Source organism: Hyperolius riggenbachi, chromosome 6 (assembly GCF_040937935.1).
Source record: "Hyperolius riggenbachi isolate aHypRig1 chromosome 6, aHypRig1.pri, whole genome shotgun sequence".
Lineage (NCBI taxonomy): Eukaryota > Metazoa > Chordata > Amphibia > Anura > Hyperoliidae > Hyperolius > Hyperolius riggenbachi.
In genome coordinates this window covers 315,801,919-315,818,256 of record NC_090651.1, presented here as the reverse complement: position 1 = coordinate 315,818,256, position 16,338 = coordinate 315,801,919, and the positions used below count along the sequence as shown (strand labels likewise).

Here is a 16,338-nt window from a genome sequence, read left to right as displayed (position 1 = left end):
TACTTTGCGATTCAGCAAATGCACAAAATTTCACAGCAATTTTCTGACGTTTGTGATCGCGATTTTGCTATGCACTACATAGCAAAATCGTGGCAATAATCGTTTCGCCGCGCAATTGCGATCAGGTAAAAAAACGAATTGCGGTAGTGGAAATGATCTACCGCGATTCCTATGTTAAAAGCAAACTGTAGTGATTTGAAAAATCACTGGCGGTTTGCGATTCAGCCATCGCAAATGATGTAGTGGAAAAGAGCCCTCAGACAGGATCAAGTAACCTCATTCTGTAGGTAAAAATCTGTATATTTTCCCAAAATGTGACAGCAAAGATTCTACACCACTTACAATGGGCCCTGGCCACCTAGAAACAAAACACATCCAGACATTACCTCAAGCTAGGACCTTTAAATAAGTTATTAGGGAGGTGCTAAAGGGAGTAAACGCTTTGCACACTCCCATTCAAACAAATGCATTTACAGGCATCAATGTGCATGTGTTTCCATGTGTGCACTATGCATGTTACAGGGCCAGAGTTAAGACACCTACCAATACCTGGGTACGTCTGCGCAGTGTAGGTAACTAAGCAAGGGAATGCATTCTTTTGTAACGAAGACCCTTTTAACTTAGCTGCAGGGATAGCTGGTGTCTGGATGATTGATTTCTGTGAATGCATTTGTTTGAACATTTACATGTGTGTGCAAAGGGTTAACTGTTTTGCTCCAGTTCAGAGACATACAGTTCACTAATCCCTTCCAGTAAAGGTGGCTACACACTATACAAAAAAAAGATGCAATTTTTCACCAATTCAATATAAACTCGTTCAGAAAAAAAAAAAATCCTATTTGATTGAATTCCCAATTTTTTTAAATATATATGTGGATTGGGAGAGGCTGATTTTTCTGATCAATTTTTTCATGAAAATTGAATGGTTGTAGGGTAGCTTGTCCATTTCTTGATTTATAGGCCCAAGCAATTTTCTCAGCATTTTCTGTCTGCTGATTCAAAACTGTCAAAGAACTTCCAATGCACAAAGAAGACATCTGAGCCTGGAGTTTGGCCCAGGCGACAGTCACCCTGTTGTGGTCAGGGCAGGGCTGTAAAGTTGGAGAAATTTTGGGTACCTGGAGTCAGTGGTTTCATAAAACTGAGGCGTTGGATCATTTTTGTACGAACGCCACAGCCCTGGTTGTAGTCCACGATTCCACTGAGCATCTCGTTAATGTCAATTTCCAATGGACTGGTCTGTCTTCCCCACATAATGACTCTCCATTCATATCCAATTCATTGATCATTTATTAATTCAATAATTAACATGACCCCTCCAGAGTTCAGACAAGACATATTTTAATATTACTTATAAAATACAATCTGAATAATCAGTTTTTACTCATGTCTGGGTTATCCTTAATCTATCCAATATGGAAGAAAGGCGACAAGAAAGATAACGTCAAGATACAACCGTTACAAGACAGCAGACAAACACCTGGCAGTGCGCACTAAAATGTGCCAAAGAAAACTACAGTGTTCAAACTTACACAAAGTCGGCAGTTTTGGCCCCTCCCCCCCAAAAAAAAATACAAACCGGTAAAGTACTGTATAAAATTATCCATTTTAAGTACATTAGAAGAGTGTTGCTGGCTTCATCAAAACCAACTTTAGCAAAGGCAGATTGACAGGATCCAGTCGTGCGTAATGTTGAGATTAATCTGTTGCGCTGTGCTTGCTCCTCAATCACAATGTCTGTCATACCGTTGACAATATTGACTGGCTTCTATGTGCAATTTTTTTTTTTTTTTTTGTATAAAACGAGATTATTTTGATTACCATTGTGTGACAACAATTTTTCTTTTCAAAAGGGCAAAATTACAGCAGAGATTGATCAAACTATACACAAGCCCTACAGATTAAAGTAATGTAGAGTGTAATGTCCCTTGAGAGCAATGGCAGTTAAAGACAGCACAGAATGTTTTCTTCAAAAATATTAGGCTTTGATGTCCTTATGTTTAAAAATGACCAGTGTCTATTCTTAAACGAGACAGGACTTTGTTTCAAATTTTCCTATTTACATTCTTCTTCAGCAACGTAAGTCATAGATACAACTCATGAAGTCCACAATGTTAAGTCTTAGTACTCTGTCCTCTACCCATTAAATAGAGAATATGGCCATTTGGACCGCCATTAAGTGTCACTTATATCTGGTAGTATAGCGCCCACCAAACGTTACTGACAGCAACAGGAGCTGTTAAAACGGAGTCTTGGGAGGTGGTGGGTGATTTATGAAAATGAATGCATGGTGGCTTCAATCTTCCTGTCTCCAAGCAATATACTGTCAAACTGGTATGTCAGCTTCTTCTTCACTTTCCTGATCTCTCCAGTCTTGCCATAATTCCGTAGCGCCCGAGCCATTTTCTGGTAGGTCATTTTCTTGCGGTTTCCTTTCTGTTGGCCCCAGCGATGAGCCAGGAGCTCTTTGTGCTTGGATGAGAACTGAAAGGTTCCTCTCTCCCGGTCCAGCCACCAGATGCAGTCTCGCATGTCGCCATTCTGTAGGAGCTCCAGAAGAAATTTGTACAGCCGAACCTTCTTGCGAGGACCTTCAACAACAATGTTGAAAAAACATCAGTTTTAGATTTCTGCCAAACATATATAACATGGCATAATAAAGGTCTTTAGTGGCAAAATATACTTTAGCTGGGGTAGAGAAGATGTTAGAAGCTGGTTCAGAGTGGCATAAAAATGTGCTGTACATGAGGTACAAGCTAAGCATCAAGAGACTAACAAATTCTTGTATTTCCTCTTACCTGTCTGGGAATTATTTTATGGTCCTCCTAACCCAATACAAACTCATCCCCAGGCCTGCTGACTGTTGGTGTACCCCAAGGTTCTGTTCTTTGACCCCTTCTCTTCTCCATCTACTCTCACAGACTGGGGATAGTTAATATGCCTATATTGATTCATGAAGGGGATTTACTGTCACTTCTGTGCTTATGATGCCCAAATCTATCTCTCAGCCCCTAACCTATCTACCCCATTATAATATATGATTTTATTTTTTACTTCTCTGCTTTCTTACTTTATGGGTCCTTTCGCACTACACACGTTGCAAAATATATTGCAATGTGTTGATATTTGTCCATTGCAACAGCGTGAAAGGACCCCATGTGTGGTGGTGTAATGCCTGATGCACACAATGCCATTTTCCTTCAGATTGACGGTCGAGCCGATTATTTCTGACAGGTCAGATCTGATTTCAGATCTTTTTCTGATGGATTTTGTATAGAAGTGATTGGAAAATTGCTCAGAAAAATCAGATCAGACCTGTTGGAAATAATCACTTTGACTGTCAATCTGAAGGAAAATTGCATCGTGGGTACAAGGCATAAGGAGAAGGCTGGTCTCTATGGACCTAGATTCGATTGCTTACAAAACAGAGTACAGACAGCATTTTGGAAGTGAGAATGTTAAAAATGTCATCCAAAAACGAATCCCATTTCTCTGTCCCTTCTTTTTGTCCTCTTACTACATTCTAAACCAGTATGTGGTGAGGTGGCCATACACAATGCAATTAAAGAGAATCTGAAGCGAATTTTGTTTTTGCTATGTTTACATTTTAATTCGCTTCAGAATTCTCATTAGCCGCAAACCGCCGCATCCCGGCTGAAAAACGAGTGAATCTGGCAGGCGCCTCCTGAAGAGGCAGAGCTCTCTGCTGTAGCCATCAACTGCAGGCCACAGTACTCACCCAGAGAGATCACATCCTTTGTTCTTGTCGGTGTTTACATCCCCCCTGACGCTAATGCAAAGCAGGCCCTGAGCACTCTGAGCAACTGCATCTCTCGGGGGGAAACCTGCCATCCAGGGGCCCTCCTTGTCATATTGGGGGACTTCAATCACGCAAACCTGAACCAAGAACTGCCAAGGTACAAGCAACACGTCACCTGCCCCTCCAGAAACGACCGCACCCTCGACCACTGTTACACAGCCCACAAGAACGCGTACAAGGCTGCACAAGGAGCTGCCCTGGGGAACTCGATCACAGTCTAATTCATCTGATCCCCACCTACAGAAGGCATCTCGACACCACCAAGCCTGTCGTCAGGTCAACCAAAAGGTGGACAGAGGAGGCAAAGCTGGAGCTCCAGGCATGCTTCGATTGCACGGACTGGTCAACCCTGGCAGCTCCCTCCCTGGAGGAATGGGCAGAGAATGTCACCTCCTACATCAGCTTCTGTGAGGACACCTGCATACCAACCAAAACCTTCAAGGTGTACCCCAACAACAAGCCCTGGTTCAACAGCAAGTTGCGACGGCTCAGGAAAATGAAGGAGGAGGCGCACAAGTCTGGTTCCTTGGAGGAGTTCAGAGCTGCCAGAAATGCCTTAAATCGGGAGCTAAAAATCGCAAAGAGGGCCTTCTCGGACAAATTGAGCCTGAGCCTCCAGTCCAATAATCCACGAGAGGTATGGAAAGGCCTGAGGGCAGCGACAAGCCTCCACCCCAGCAAGCAACCCCCAGCACTAAACTGGCTGATGAACTCAACGAGTTTTATTGCAGGTTCGAAAAACTACCCACGCAGCCGGGCACGACAACGGGGCGTACTCCCCTCTACCCGTCCCGGGAGACGGCGGTGACACATCGATCGCAGTGTGCGAGGAGGAAGTACTAAGACACCTACGCAAGCTCAACCCGAGGAAAGCCTCGGGCCCGGATGGTGTGTCGTCGATCTGTCTGAAGGTGTGTGCAGACCAGCTGGCCCCTGTCCTCTCCTCCATTTACAACAGATCTCTTAAGGAGGGCAAGGTCCCCTCCTGCTTCAAAAGGTCCACGATTATTCCAATCCCCAAAAAGACGGGTAGCACTGACCTCAACAATTACAGACCAGTGGCCCTAACCCCCACCATCATGAAGATCTTTGAACGGCTGGTCCTTGCCTCCCTGAAGCACTCCACCAACGCCCTCTTGGACACACATCAATTCGCATACAGGGCAAACCGGTCGGTGGAGGACGCCATAAATATCAGCCTGGCGTACATCACGGAACACCTAGACAGGCCCAACTCATACGCCAGGCTCCTGTTCTTGGACTTCAGTTCCGCCTTCAACACCATCTGCCCTGATATCCTGCTTACCAACCTCCCTCAGCTGGGAGTAGCCCCCACCCTCTGCAGGTGGGTCGGCGACTTCCTTTCCAATAGAACGCAGAGAGTCAAGCTAGGCAGCTGCTACTCCAAGGTGAGAACTACCAACATAGGTGCTCCGCAAGGATGTGTCCTGTCCCCGCTCCTGTTTTCCCTGTACACCAACAGCTGTACCTCAACTGATGACTCTGTCAAGGTCATCAAGTTTGCGGACGACACCACAATCATTGGACTCATCAGTGGCAACAAGGAGGATGCCTACCGCAGCGAGATAGACAGGATCTGCAACTGGTGCACAGATAACAATTTAGTCCTCAATGCAGCAAAGACAGTGGAACTAGTTGTGGACTATAGGAGACGCCCACCCCCTCTCCACCCAATCCTCATAAGAGATAACGAAGTCTCCAGGGTCCCAAGTGTTCGGTTCCTCGGCACTACTATCACGAAGGACCTAAAATGGGGGCAGAACACCATCATAACCCAGAAAAAGGCACAGCAGAGGTTATTCTTCTTGCGCCAACTGAAAAAATTTGGCATCCCTCGCGAGTTGCTCAGGAGCTTTTACACTGCCACTGTGGAGTCCATCCTCTGCTCATCCCTCATCGTCTGGTACGCAGCGGCTTCTGCTAGCGAGAAGTACAAACTCCACAGAGTAATCAGCACGGCTGAAAAGATCATCGGTCAGCCACTGCCACCCCTCGATCTCCTCTACATGCCCAGAATGAGGACGCGGGCCACCAAGATCTCGACCGACCCCTCCCACCCGGGCAGTCGGTTCTTTAATCTCCTCCCACTGGGCCGCCGCTACAGGGCTGTCCCCACCAGAACCACCAGACGCTGGAGCACCTTCTTCCCCCAAGCGGTACTCCAACTGAACAACTGAACTGACAGCTTGTGTTCCCTCATGCTTTTTTACTCGACTGACTGCCCTCTTACTATGTCATGTTTATGTAGCCCACCTACGCCGTATGTATGTAGGTCTTATGTATGTATGTATAAACGCCATGCCATGTGCTCCAAAAACAATTCCGGGTATGTCTCTGGCATACTTGGCGAATAAAGCTGATTCTGATTCTGAGCTCTGCCTCTTCTGATGTCAAAGGCGGCGATCCCCGCGGCGGTTGACGGCAGGAGAGGCAGAGCTACAGCTCATAGATCTGCCTCTCAGGGCAGCACAATCCACGACCAAGTTGGTCGTGGATGTTTGCCCGGGGATTTGGGAAGTCTGCAGCCCTCATTTTTCATTGGGGATGCGGCAGTTTGCGGCTAATGAGACTTCTGAAGCGAATTAATAGTTAGTCTCTTTAAATCTTTCAATGTGAATGACTGTTTGATAAAATGATCAATTTTACAGATAAACAAAATAAACCATCTGTCAACGTAATTTAACTGTCAGATGGGACCTGGAGGAAAATAATATTTGCTGAAGCTATAAAACCAATTATTTAACAACAGTAAAAAAAAATAAAAAAATTAAACATTCAAAACTGTCTTTGGCCATGTTCAGAGTACAGTAGCATTGTGTTTTTGTTTTGTTTTTTTAGTTGATAGCAGTAGATACAGTAATAGCTGCGTATTATTAGATCTAGGGAACTTGTGTTTCAGCTATTTAATATACTGCATCTTTCATACAGGGATGTAACTACTAATCATGCCCCCCACGGCAAAACTTTCATGGGACCCCAATGTTCACACCCTTGCTACCCCTGGTGTCCCTCACAGCCTGGAGGCCCATCTTACAAGTCATAAAACAAGTGTGGTCATCATAATCATCCCACCCATAACAAGGGTAGCCACAAATCACATGATTTCAGTGATGGACCCCTTTTTTGTAGAGCGGGAAAGTTAGTAGTTGGAGCCCCCTTATAGCTCTGGGCCCCCTGCTGTTGCAGGTGCTGCTCTCCCCTCTAGTTACTCCCCGCTTGCATTGACCGGGTTGAGAGGGGAGGGTTTTTTTGCACGATGCTTTCTGTAAAGTCTTGAATTCAGTTAAAATTCCTGTACTGTTCTCCTGGTCAGAGTCCAGTGTGGAGGCCCAGCATAGCTGTGTGCTGTATGGCTTTATAGTAGCCATATATAATGCTGATTTATTGAGATTTTATGTAGGTCATTAGTCAGGTTTGATTTATTTGAGAGTCATATAATCATCACTGTTATCATTATGGTTAGCAGTGTTGCGTGTAACAAATAAGGAAGGTGGCCAATCAGTTAGTAGTGACGGTTGGTTGGTGTCCCCAATCATGGACTTTTGTCCTTTTATAACCCTTCGATCGCCAGGGAGGCCACATTCATACACAAAGTAATGGGATTCAATAGCTGATTTAGAACACTACACTCTTCCTGTTATCCCAGTTTGTACTATTCAAGGACAGCGAAAACACTACATCACCTACATGTCACACAAATAAGAACAGGGACTGTTCTAAGTGCAAAGAGTGGACATGTAATGTACATACAGAGTGTAACGCACTATAGTCTATTAATGCCTTTGGACAAACCACTCCCCCCCCCCCCCCCCCACTGGTGCTCTAAACCCGCAGCTGAACTCTGGTCGCCTACCTCTCTCTTTAGATTGTAAGCCTTCGGGCAGGGCCCTCCTTGTGTCTCCTACCTGGTCATGCACCTCCATTACTGTACACCCATCCTATGGATCTGAGTGGCCTAATCTCCATGCTCCCCTCCAGTGACTGACTAAGCATCACCTTGTACTCATACTGTGCTGCGTGATCTGGTTTTCTTGTATTCCTGTATTGTCATATTGCTGTATGACACCCCAAAATATTGTCTGTGACCCTAACTAATGTCCAGCGCTGCGTAATATGTTGGTGTTTTATAAATACAATAACTAATAAAATAAATCATGTTACTAAACTCATAATGCCCAATCCATACATACAGTGGCATGCACTGTGTAGTACAGTGTGCTACAGAAGTAAACTACAAATATACAACCAAGCAAAAAACTCTATAGTGACTGGCACCACTTATGTACATCATGCAGCACCCAAATTTGCATACGACCTACAGCGGCATATGGTGCGCCCAAATTTCCCTGCGCCATTTTGCAGGGTAGATCCTTGACTGCAGGACATTGTACATGTTTATTCAGTGGTACATATGGATTTGCCACCAAGAGTTTGGACACTGGCTCTGAATAAGTAGAGGTTTAGCAATCAAATGCTTTGGTCTTTCAGGTTTGCAATGTTTTTATTTATTTGTGTGCTGCACATATCCTTTGACAATCGCTTATCGAAACTGCAACTGACAGCAAATCCCTTTCCTAGCACCTTAAAGTGAACCTCCGGACTAAAAATCTACTCAGCAGAACTGAAAAGGCTTGGTGTTTCTTTAACAGTTTCACAGCATCAGAACTTTGTTTTTCTTACTAAAGCATCATTTTTAGCTAAGCTCCACCCATCAAAGAAAAAAAGCCCGGGCTTTTTTCCCCTGATGCTGTGCAGAGCATGATGGGATTTCATATGTTATTCACGTTGCCTAGCAACTTTGGAGAGGTGCTCAGGACACAGGACAGTTGGAACTGCGTCTCATGCTCCCTGTCACCTCTTTTCAACCAAAAAGATGTTCTTTTAAAACAGGGTGGGTAAGAGATTATATTACCTATCTATTTTAATTAACATAACTAATGTAACTTAATAACAGTATGTTTGTTTAGGCTGGAGTTCCTATTTAAACCTGAACTCTTGCACAGGACAGCAGGAAAACCTAGAGAAATGCACCCTGTATGTATTTAGAGAGTTTAGCCCGTCTAATTTCCCATTATCTATGACTAAACACAAGTTGTAATTTGATCCCTCGGCTGTGCCAACTGCCACAGTAGAGAGTTCATTTGTAAACACAGGAAGTTACAAAATGTCTGCTTCCGTGAAAGCAGGAAGTAGAAACACTTCAGATTTATTGCAGGATTTGTATCAGCTGTAACAGAGAAATGTTTTTTCTTTAAAGGTTATTATGCTGTTGCTTAGAATCACTTTGAGACACACAACACTACCCATAGAGGAAGAGACTGTAATCTTTAGATGAATGACTCACCTGGCTCGTAACTTCCATAACCCGGCGAACAATCGTCCCCAGAGTCGCTGTCGGACACCTCCAGGGTCGGGCTGTCACCAGGGTCCTCCTCCTCAGACAGCGATGGGCTGCTGAGGTTGCAGGGTAGCTGGAAGGGCTGAGGGTACGGGATAAATGTCTGGGGGAGAAACAATCATGCTTTATGTTAGATATCTTCTTGGGTACGGAACGTAGTTATATAAATATGGAAACCAGAGGGGAATTTTGTATTTCATGCAATTTTTGTACTGCGGTTCCATTTTATTTACAACCAATTCCAGGAAAATATATTTGCTTTTTTAGGGTAATGTGTGATCTCTCTTTGGGTGTCTTATTGCTGCCTGTGTCCCAAGCTGGGAAAAGGTGACAGGAACTGTAGTGAAAGTAACGCAAGGGATACAAGTGCTTAATTGTTTGCAATATTTATTTATTTATAAATTATTTAGTCAGTGTTTGCCCATTGTAAAATCTTTCCTCTCACTGATTTATATCCGAAAAATCCATGACAGGCAGCAACATCTTTACTGCTGGCAGGTGATCTCTGCAGAATGTTTGTTTGCTAAGAGTTCTGAAGCCAGTACAAAATATACCTGGTCTCCCAGAATGCTCTGGGGGAGAGAGAATTCAGCATCGTTTTTTTTTTTCCACAAATAAGTTTTATTGACGTTTTATAGCAAAAATACAACAGTATCAGTTGTCCCATCCCCCTCCCCCACCATCCACACCTTCCACAGTCTGGCAGTTTGCAGGGCAGAATAACTTACCGATCCTCCGGGCACCATCTTCTACACTTCCTGCAACTCCCAACGGCTTTCAGGGATCCATGCATGGCTCCTGGTGTGTCACCTGACCTGATGCGGGTCACATGACAGGCCAGGAGCTGTATACAGAGGATGCAGGAAAGCTGCTGGGAGATGCAAGAAGTGTAGAAGATGGTGCCTGGAGGATCGGTAAATTGCTTCTGCTGCACGGTTGTTGGGGGGGGGGAGGGGGGGGGGGAGGTTACTGCTGTTTTCGTCCTGTTGCTCAAGCAGCCATCAAGCACACCGATCTGACATCAGGCGATCCCCACCTGTGCCAGCTACTGGGGACTGCTGCATATAGCTATAGGAAGTTTTACTGGTGCTGAGACCAGGAAAATTACAGTAAAAGTGGGTATTATTATTATTGTTATTAAGTATTTATATAGTGCCGACATATTCCGCAGCGCTGTACAGAGTGTACTGTCTTGTCACTTATCTGTCCCTCAGAGGGGCTCACAATCTAATCCCTGCCATAGTCATATGTCTATGTCTGCATTACGTAGTGTATGTTTCATAGTCTAGGGCCAATTTAGGGGGAAGCCAATTAACTTATCTGTATGTTTTTGGGATGTGGGAGGAAACTGAAGTGCCCGGAAGAAACCCACTCAGACATGGGGAGAACATACAAACTCCTTGCAGATGTTGATGACCTGGCTGGGATTCAAACCGGGGACCCGGTACTGCAAGGCGAGAGCGCTAACCTCTATGCCACCATGCTGTCCTGAATAATTAACTGCATTGTACTATATGTCCTTACAGTTTCTCTTTAAAGAGACACTGAAGCGAGAATAAATCAGGGGCATGTGTGCCCCTGCTAAAACGCCGCTATACCGCGGCTAAACAGGGGTCCCTTCACCCCCAAAACCCCCCCCCCCTGCAAAATCTACGACCAACTTGGTCGTAGATTTTGCTGCTCTTCAGGCAGGGCTAACGGCTGCAGCCCTGCCTCTCAGCGCCGTCTATCAGCGGTGCATCGCCGCCTCTCCCCCGCCCCTCTCACTGAAGGAAGACTGAGAGGGGCGGGGGAGAGGCGGAGATACGCGCTGACAGACGCAGGTGAGGCAGGGCTGTGGCCATTAGCCATGCCTCAATGCGGAAGTGATCCCCGCGCTGCACGGAGGGGATTTGGGGGATCAGGGACCCCCGTTTAGCCGCGGGATAGCGGCGTTTATAAGCTCTGAAGCGAGATTTATTCTTGCTTCAGTGTCTCTTTAAGGCTCCCTGCACACTGCAAATCCGTAATACTTGGGGGCACCTGTAGCTACCTATAATGGGCAAGGGAAGTAAGGGAGAAGTGACAGCTGGGCAGTTCGGTGGGGGTTTGTAGGCTCATGGAGTGTGAAGTCTATGGTGCCCGGACATCTGAGCCTCTAGGCTCCTGTGAGGTAAATCCGGGCATGTGGCTACTCTTGTTATGAGTGTGAAGATTATGATGGCCACATTTGTTTTGTGTGAGATGTGCCCCCAGGCCATGAAGGGCTCCAAGGGGAGGCAAGGGAAGGGGCATGAACATTGGGGGGCCCCATGAATTGTAGTTATACCACTGAAAAGCCCTATAGATTATTTGCCGTGTTTAGGGCATGAGCCTTACCTCTGTGCTGTACATGTCCTCCGGCATCAGGGATGGGGCGGGGCCATCCATGTTCTGGCTGCTGTCTGGGCAGTAGTGGGAGTAGGCGTTCTGCAGGTAGGACACTTGGACGTTCTGCAGTGGCGTCAGCTGACAGTTCTCATAAACCTCATAGCAGCTCTCTTGTGGTTCCAGCCAGTTCCAGAGGTCTGCAGGAGAAGATGGAAACCGATCAGAAAAATATATTCATGGGTATAAAAAGTTATATTCATCATACACTGATACAATAATGTGAACTGATGAGTTCCACTGGAAAATAATGATAGGAAGCTCTCACTGCATACACATGAATGGGCGTCATGGGGGTGTAGTGCACAGCACTCTCGCCATGCAGCAGTGAGCCTGCAATTCAAATCTGGTCCTGGACACTATATGCATGGAGTCTGTGTCCTCCTATATACATGGAGTCTGTGTGTTATCCCTGTGTTTGTCTGGGTTTCCTCTATACACTGCAATTTCCTTGTGCATTCCAAAAAAAATACATGTAATTGGCTTCTCTCAGATTGGGCCTTAGACTTTCATAGGAGCATATGGCAGGGATTAGATTGTGAGCCCCTCTGAGGGACTGATAGTGACAAGACAATATGCTGTGGAAGATGGCAGTGCTATAGTAATACTGCATAACCTGAAATACACATACATATTGACTATAGATATTTCTGCCGATGACTAGATTTTTTGTTGTGCTTAACACATCAGGTTTATTTGTTTTTTTGTTAGTGTAAGACTCAAGGCAAGATAATTTACAACACTGCAGATGACACCCGATGATCAGACACACATGAAAACCAAGGGGTTGCAAATACAATAGGTAAGTATAGGACAAATAGTAACATATCTTGCCAAGAAGCCATTAGATCAGTCAAGTCAAATGGAAAAATCCTGATGTGTTAACAGAATGCCAAATAGCATAGTAAATAGACAAGCAAAGTTCAAACAACAAATCAACCCTCAACAGAAAAACAAAAACAACAACAAAAAAGAAACTCCCATCTGTCTCCAATTACATGATGACTAGATTTTAGGAGCCCTGCAAGACCCCCAGCACTTCCCTAGCATACTCAGCCAAACCCTAACCTTACACCTTATCAAACAGCCGGTCCTTTAGCTAAACAAAACCTCACCACTGTCCTTTGGCTAAACCTAACCCCACCACTGTCCTGTGGCTAAACCTAACCCCACCACTGTCCTGTGGCTAAACCTAACCCCACCACTGTCCTGTGGCTAAACCTAACCCCACCACTGTCCTGTGGCTAAACCTAACCCCACCACTGTCCTGTGGCTAAACCTAACCCCACCACTGTTCTGTGGCTAAACCTAACCCCACCACTGTTCTGTGGCTAAACCTAACCCCACCACTGTCCTGTGGCTAACCCCACCGCTGTCCTGTGGCTAAACCTAACCCCACCGCAGTCCTGTGGCTAAACCTAACCCCACCGCAGTCCTGTGGCTAAACCTAACCCCACCGCAGTCCTGTGGCTAAACCTAACCCCACCGCAGTCCTGTGGCTAAACCTAACCCCACCGCTGTCCTGTGGCTAAACCTAACCCCACCGCTGTCCTGTGGCTAAACCTAACCCCACCGCAGTCCTGTGGCTAAACCTAACCCCACCGCTGTCCTGTGGCTAAACCTAATCTTTTCATGGGTACTTAACACAGCATACTGGGTACCCTTCACAGCGAGGCCCATATGCACATTACACATTGGCAATTTTTGTGTCTGCTTGGAGGAGGTAAGTCCACCACTGCCTCCTCATGTTTTAAACTTTTTAGATACTTTTATCCTTTTGGCGCCTCTGTATCCATACTGCGCTATATCAAGTCCACCCCTGGTGGAGGGGTGTTACCCCCTTTTTTCCTCATCTACGGAGAGCGACTTCCTAATCCTGAGTGGGGTCAGGTCTAATCTCCTGACCTGCTTATACAGTGATTGCCTTGGAGGTAACCCTGCTTTGTGAGTATAGCTTGTTACTCTATCATACTTCATTTCTACTACCAGTACATACTACACTATATTTGGCTCTTGGTGTCCCTACTTTGTCGACATTTGTTAAAGTCACTCAGATCCCTTATGTTCACCCATTTTACACTTCACTTTTAAAGACCAACTGTTAGCTTGCTGTATAATATATTTCATCTTTTGACATGTGCCAATATCATGGATAGCTATGTTACATAGTTATTGTTACTCCCTTTTCATGTTTCTTTTTTTTTTTATTATTAATTATATCTTTTTACATCAATTAACTACTTAGAGGCTGGCTGTCATGAGTACACATCCATGTAAACACTAGTGTGGGCCTTAGCTGCGCAGCCCCTACAGGAAAGCATAGCACCACCACATCATAAAATATTTTCTTAGGCTGTAAAACTTTTCTGATAACACAACAGAATTTGCACTGAATCAATATGAGGAGGGGGGAACCTGAAGAATGAGAGTCGCAGCTGCTATTTTATAGCTGATTACACAGCACTCCCCCCAACTATTTGCATGGAGACTGCTGGGGGGTATCTGGAGTAATCAGCTAAGATGGGCAGGTAGGTTTAAAGGGCGTTTGGCTGCTACTGTTTAGCATACAGCTGCAGATGGCTACACACAGTTACATTCAAAATGTGTATAGCGCTGTCACACTTGGCCAACTACTGACAGGTAACTGTTGTTCCTTTACAGCAGAAATCTGTGTTTGCATATTGCTTAGGTACAAATAATCTCCCTTAAAGGACAACTGTAGTGAGAGGATATGGAGTCTGCCATATTTATTTCCTTTTAAGCAATACCAGTTGCCTTGCTATCATGCTGATCCTCTGCCTCTAATACTTTTAGCCATAGACCCTGAACAAGCATGCAGCAGATCAAGCGTTTCTGACATTATTGTCATATCTGACAAGATTAGCAGCCCTGCTCTTGATTGAATTAAAGTCTGTTCCATAGTTTCTCATGTATGTCATCATTGTGATATGCTTACATGCTGGGGGGCTGAGCAGTACTCGAGTATGTGAGAATATGACATCACACTCCACAGAGCTCACACTCCACAGAGCTCACACTCCAGCTAGGCCACAGAGCTCACACTCCAGCTAGGCCACAGAGCTCACACTCCATCTAGGTCACAGAGCTCACACTCTAGCTAGGCCACATAGCTCACACTTCATCTATGTCACAGAGCTCACACTCCATCTAGGACACTACACCTAGGCTACAAAGCTTACCTTCCACCTAGACCACAGAGCTAACACTCCACCTAGGCCACAGAGCTCACACTCCAGCTAGGCCACAGAGCTCACACTCCATCTAGGTCACAGAGCTCACACTCTAGCTAGGCCACATAGCTCACACTTCATCTATGTCACAGAGCTCACACTCCATCTAGGACACTACACCTAGGCTACAAAGCTTACCTTCCACCTAGACCACAGAGCTGACACTCCACCTAGGCCACAGAGCTCACACTCCAGCTAGGCCACATAGCTCACACTCCAGCTAGGCCACATAGCTCACACTCCATCTATGTCACAGAGCTAACACTCCATCTAGGACACTACACCTAGGCTACAAAGCTTACATTCCACCTAGACCACAGAGCTAACACTCCACCTAGACCACAGAGCTCACACTCCACCACCTAGGCCACAGAGCTTACACTCCAGCTAGGCCACAGGTACCATGAAGCATTGTGGATATAACCTCCAGCAATGAATGGGTTCATGTTCCCAGCAGTGGCATCAGATAACAGCAGCCCTCACAGATAGCATTAGTTATAGTCCTACAGATAGGATTCAGCTGAAGAGAGGTGACACTGGTACCTTTGTTACACTCTCCTAACTGTCAGCTCCCGCTTTCCATACAGCACTCTTGCAAATTTCCTGGAGGGTAATTTGCATTCCACCTCCAGCCCTGACAAGCTCTTTGTATTTGTCTCTTATGCATAAGAACAGCTTTGTAGCTGTTAAGGTGGAAGGTCAATAACTGAGTGAGGACAGAGGAAGAAACCACCTCTAATCATAAGGCAACACAAGCCGCAGAAGTCTCCTAAACACCCAAGGCTCAACTTATTCCAGCAGGCATGTGCTTCTCTAAGCGAGGGGAGTGTGGCTGGCATGCAGCATATGAAAGAGCAGCATCCCCTGGCATGGGCGAAAATTAGCTTATGTGTTGATAATCAATTAGTGATCTGCCAGGCACATCACTAACACATTGCTGTGCACTTCCCAGATACTGTCCTCTGAGACAACCCAAGGCAATCATCACAGCTGGATTACCCAGTCTGCGATTTACATTTGTGTAACAATACAACTCCTCAAGTGCTTGCAGTTGTTATCAGCACAACAGGAAAGGGATAATATGTTTACACCATCAATTTACAACTGCAGCAGTGGTAGGAACAGTTTTAAAGAATAGGTTTTAAACAGGCATCAGTGTAGCTTGTTTACTATCTGTCTACCCACACAGAGTAAAGATGGCCATAAAATCATGCCCGATCGGCGATGTGACCAATTTCAGGCTGAAATTAGTGGCATGTAGCTATCGGACACGCTGGAACATTTCAGGTTGATGTGCTCAATCAGGTGCGCGGCGGTAACACGTGATAATAGTGGATGAGCGCAACGGAAACTCCCAGCTGCTGCCCCTCCAATGCACACCAGACAGGTAAAGTATTATTGTAGTGGCACCGGGGGGAGGGGTTACATGTCCATCTGGAGGG

The 16,338-nt window shown here is 45.6% G+C and overlaps 1 protein-coding gene across 6 annotated transcripts in view; it reads right to left on the bottom strand.

The window, feature by feature from the left end:
- Positions 1-1,322: 1,322 nt before the first annotated feature.
- SPIB (Spi-B transcription factor) overlaps positions 1,323-16,338 on the bottom strand; it is a 71,844-nt gene continuing 56,828 nt past the window's right edge. For all 6 annotated transcript variants that reach the window (XM_068242994.1, XM_068242998.1, XM_068242999.1 and 3 more), the window contains 3 exons: positions 11,598-11,785; positions 9,186-9,342; positions 1,323-2,591 (listed from right to left, as the gene is read on the bottom strand). In XM_068242994.1, coding sequence (XP_068099095.1) covers positions 2,272-2,591; positions 9,186-9,342; positions 11,598-11,785 — 665 coding nt within the window. In that variant the 3' untranslated portion in view covers positions 1,323-2,271. The remainder of the gene's footprint in view (positions 2,592-9,185; positions 9,343-11,597; positions 11,786-16,338) is intronic.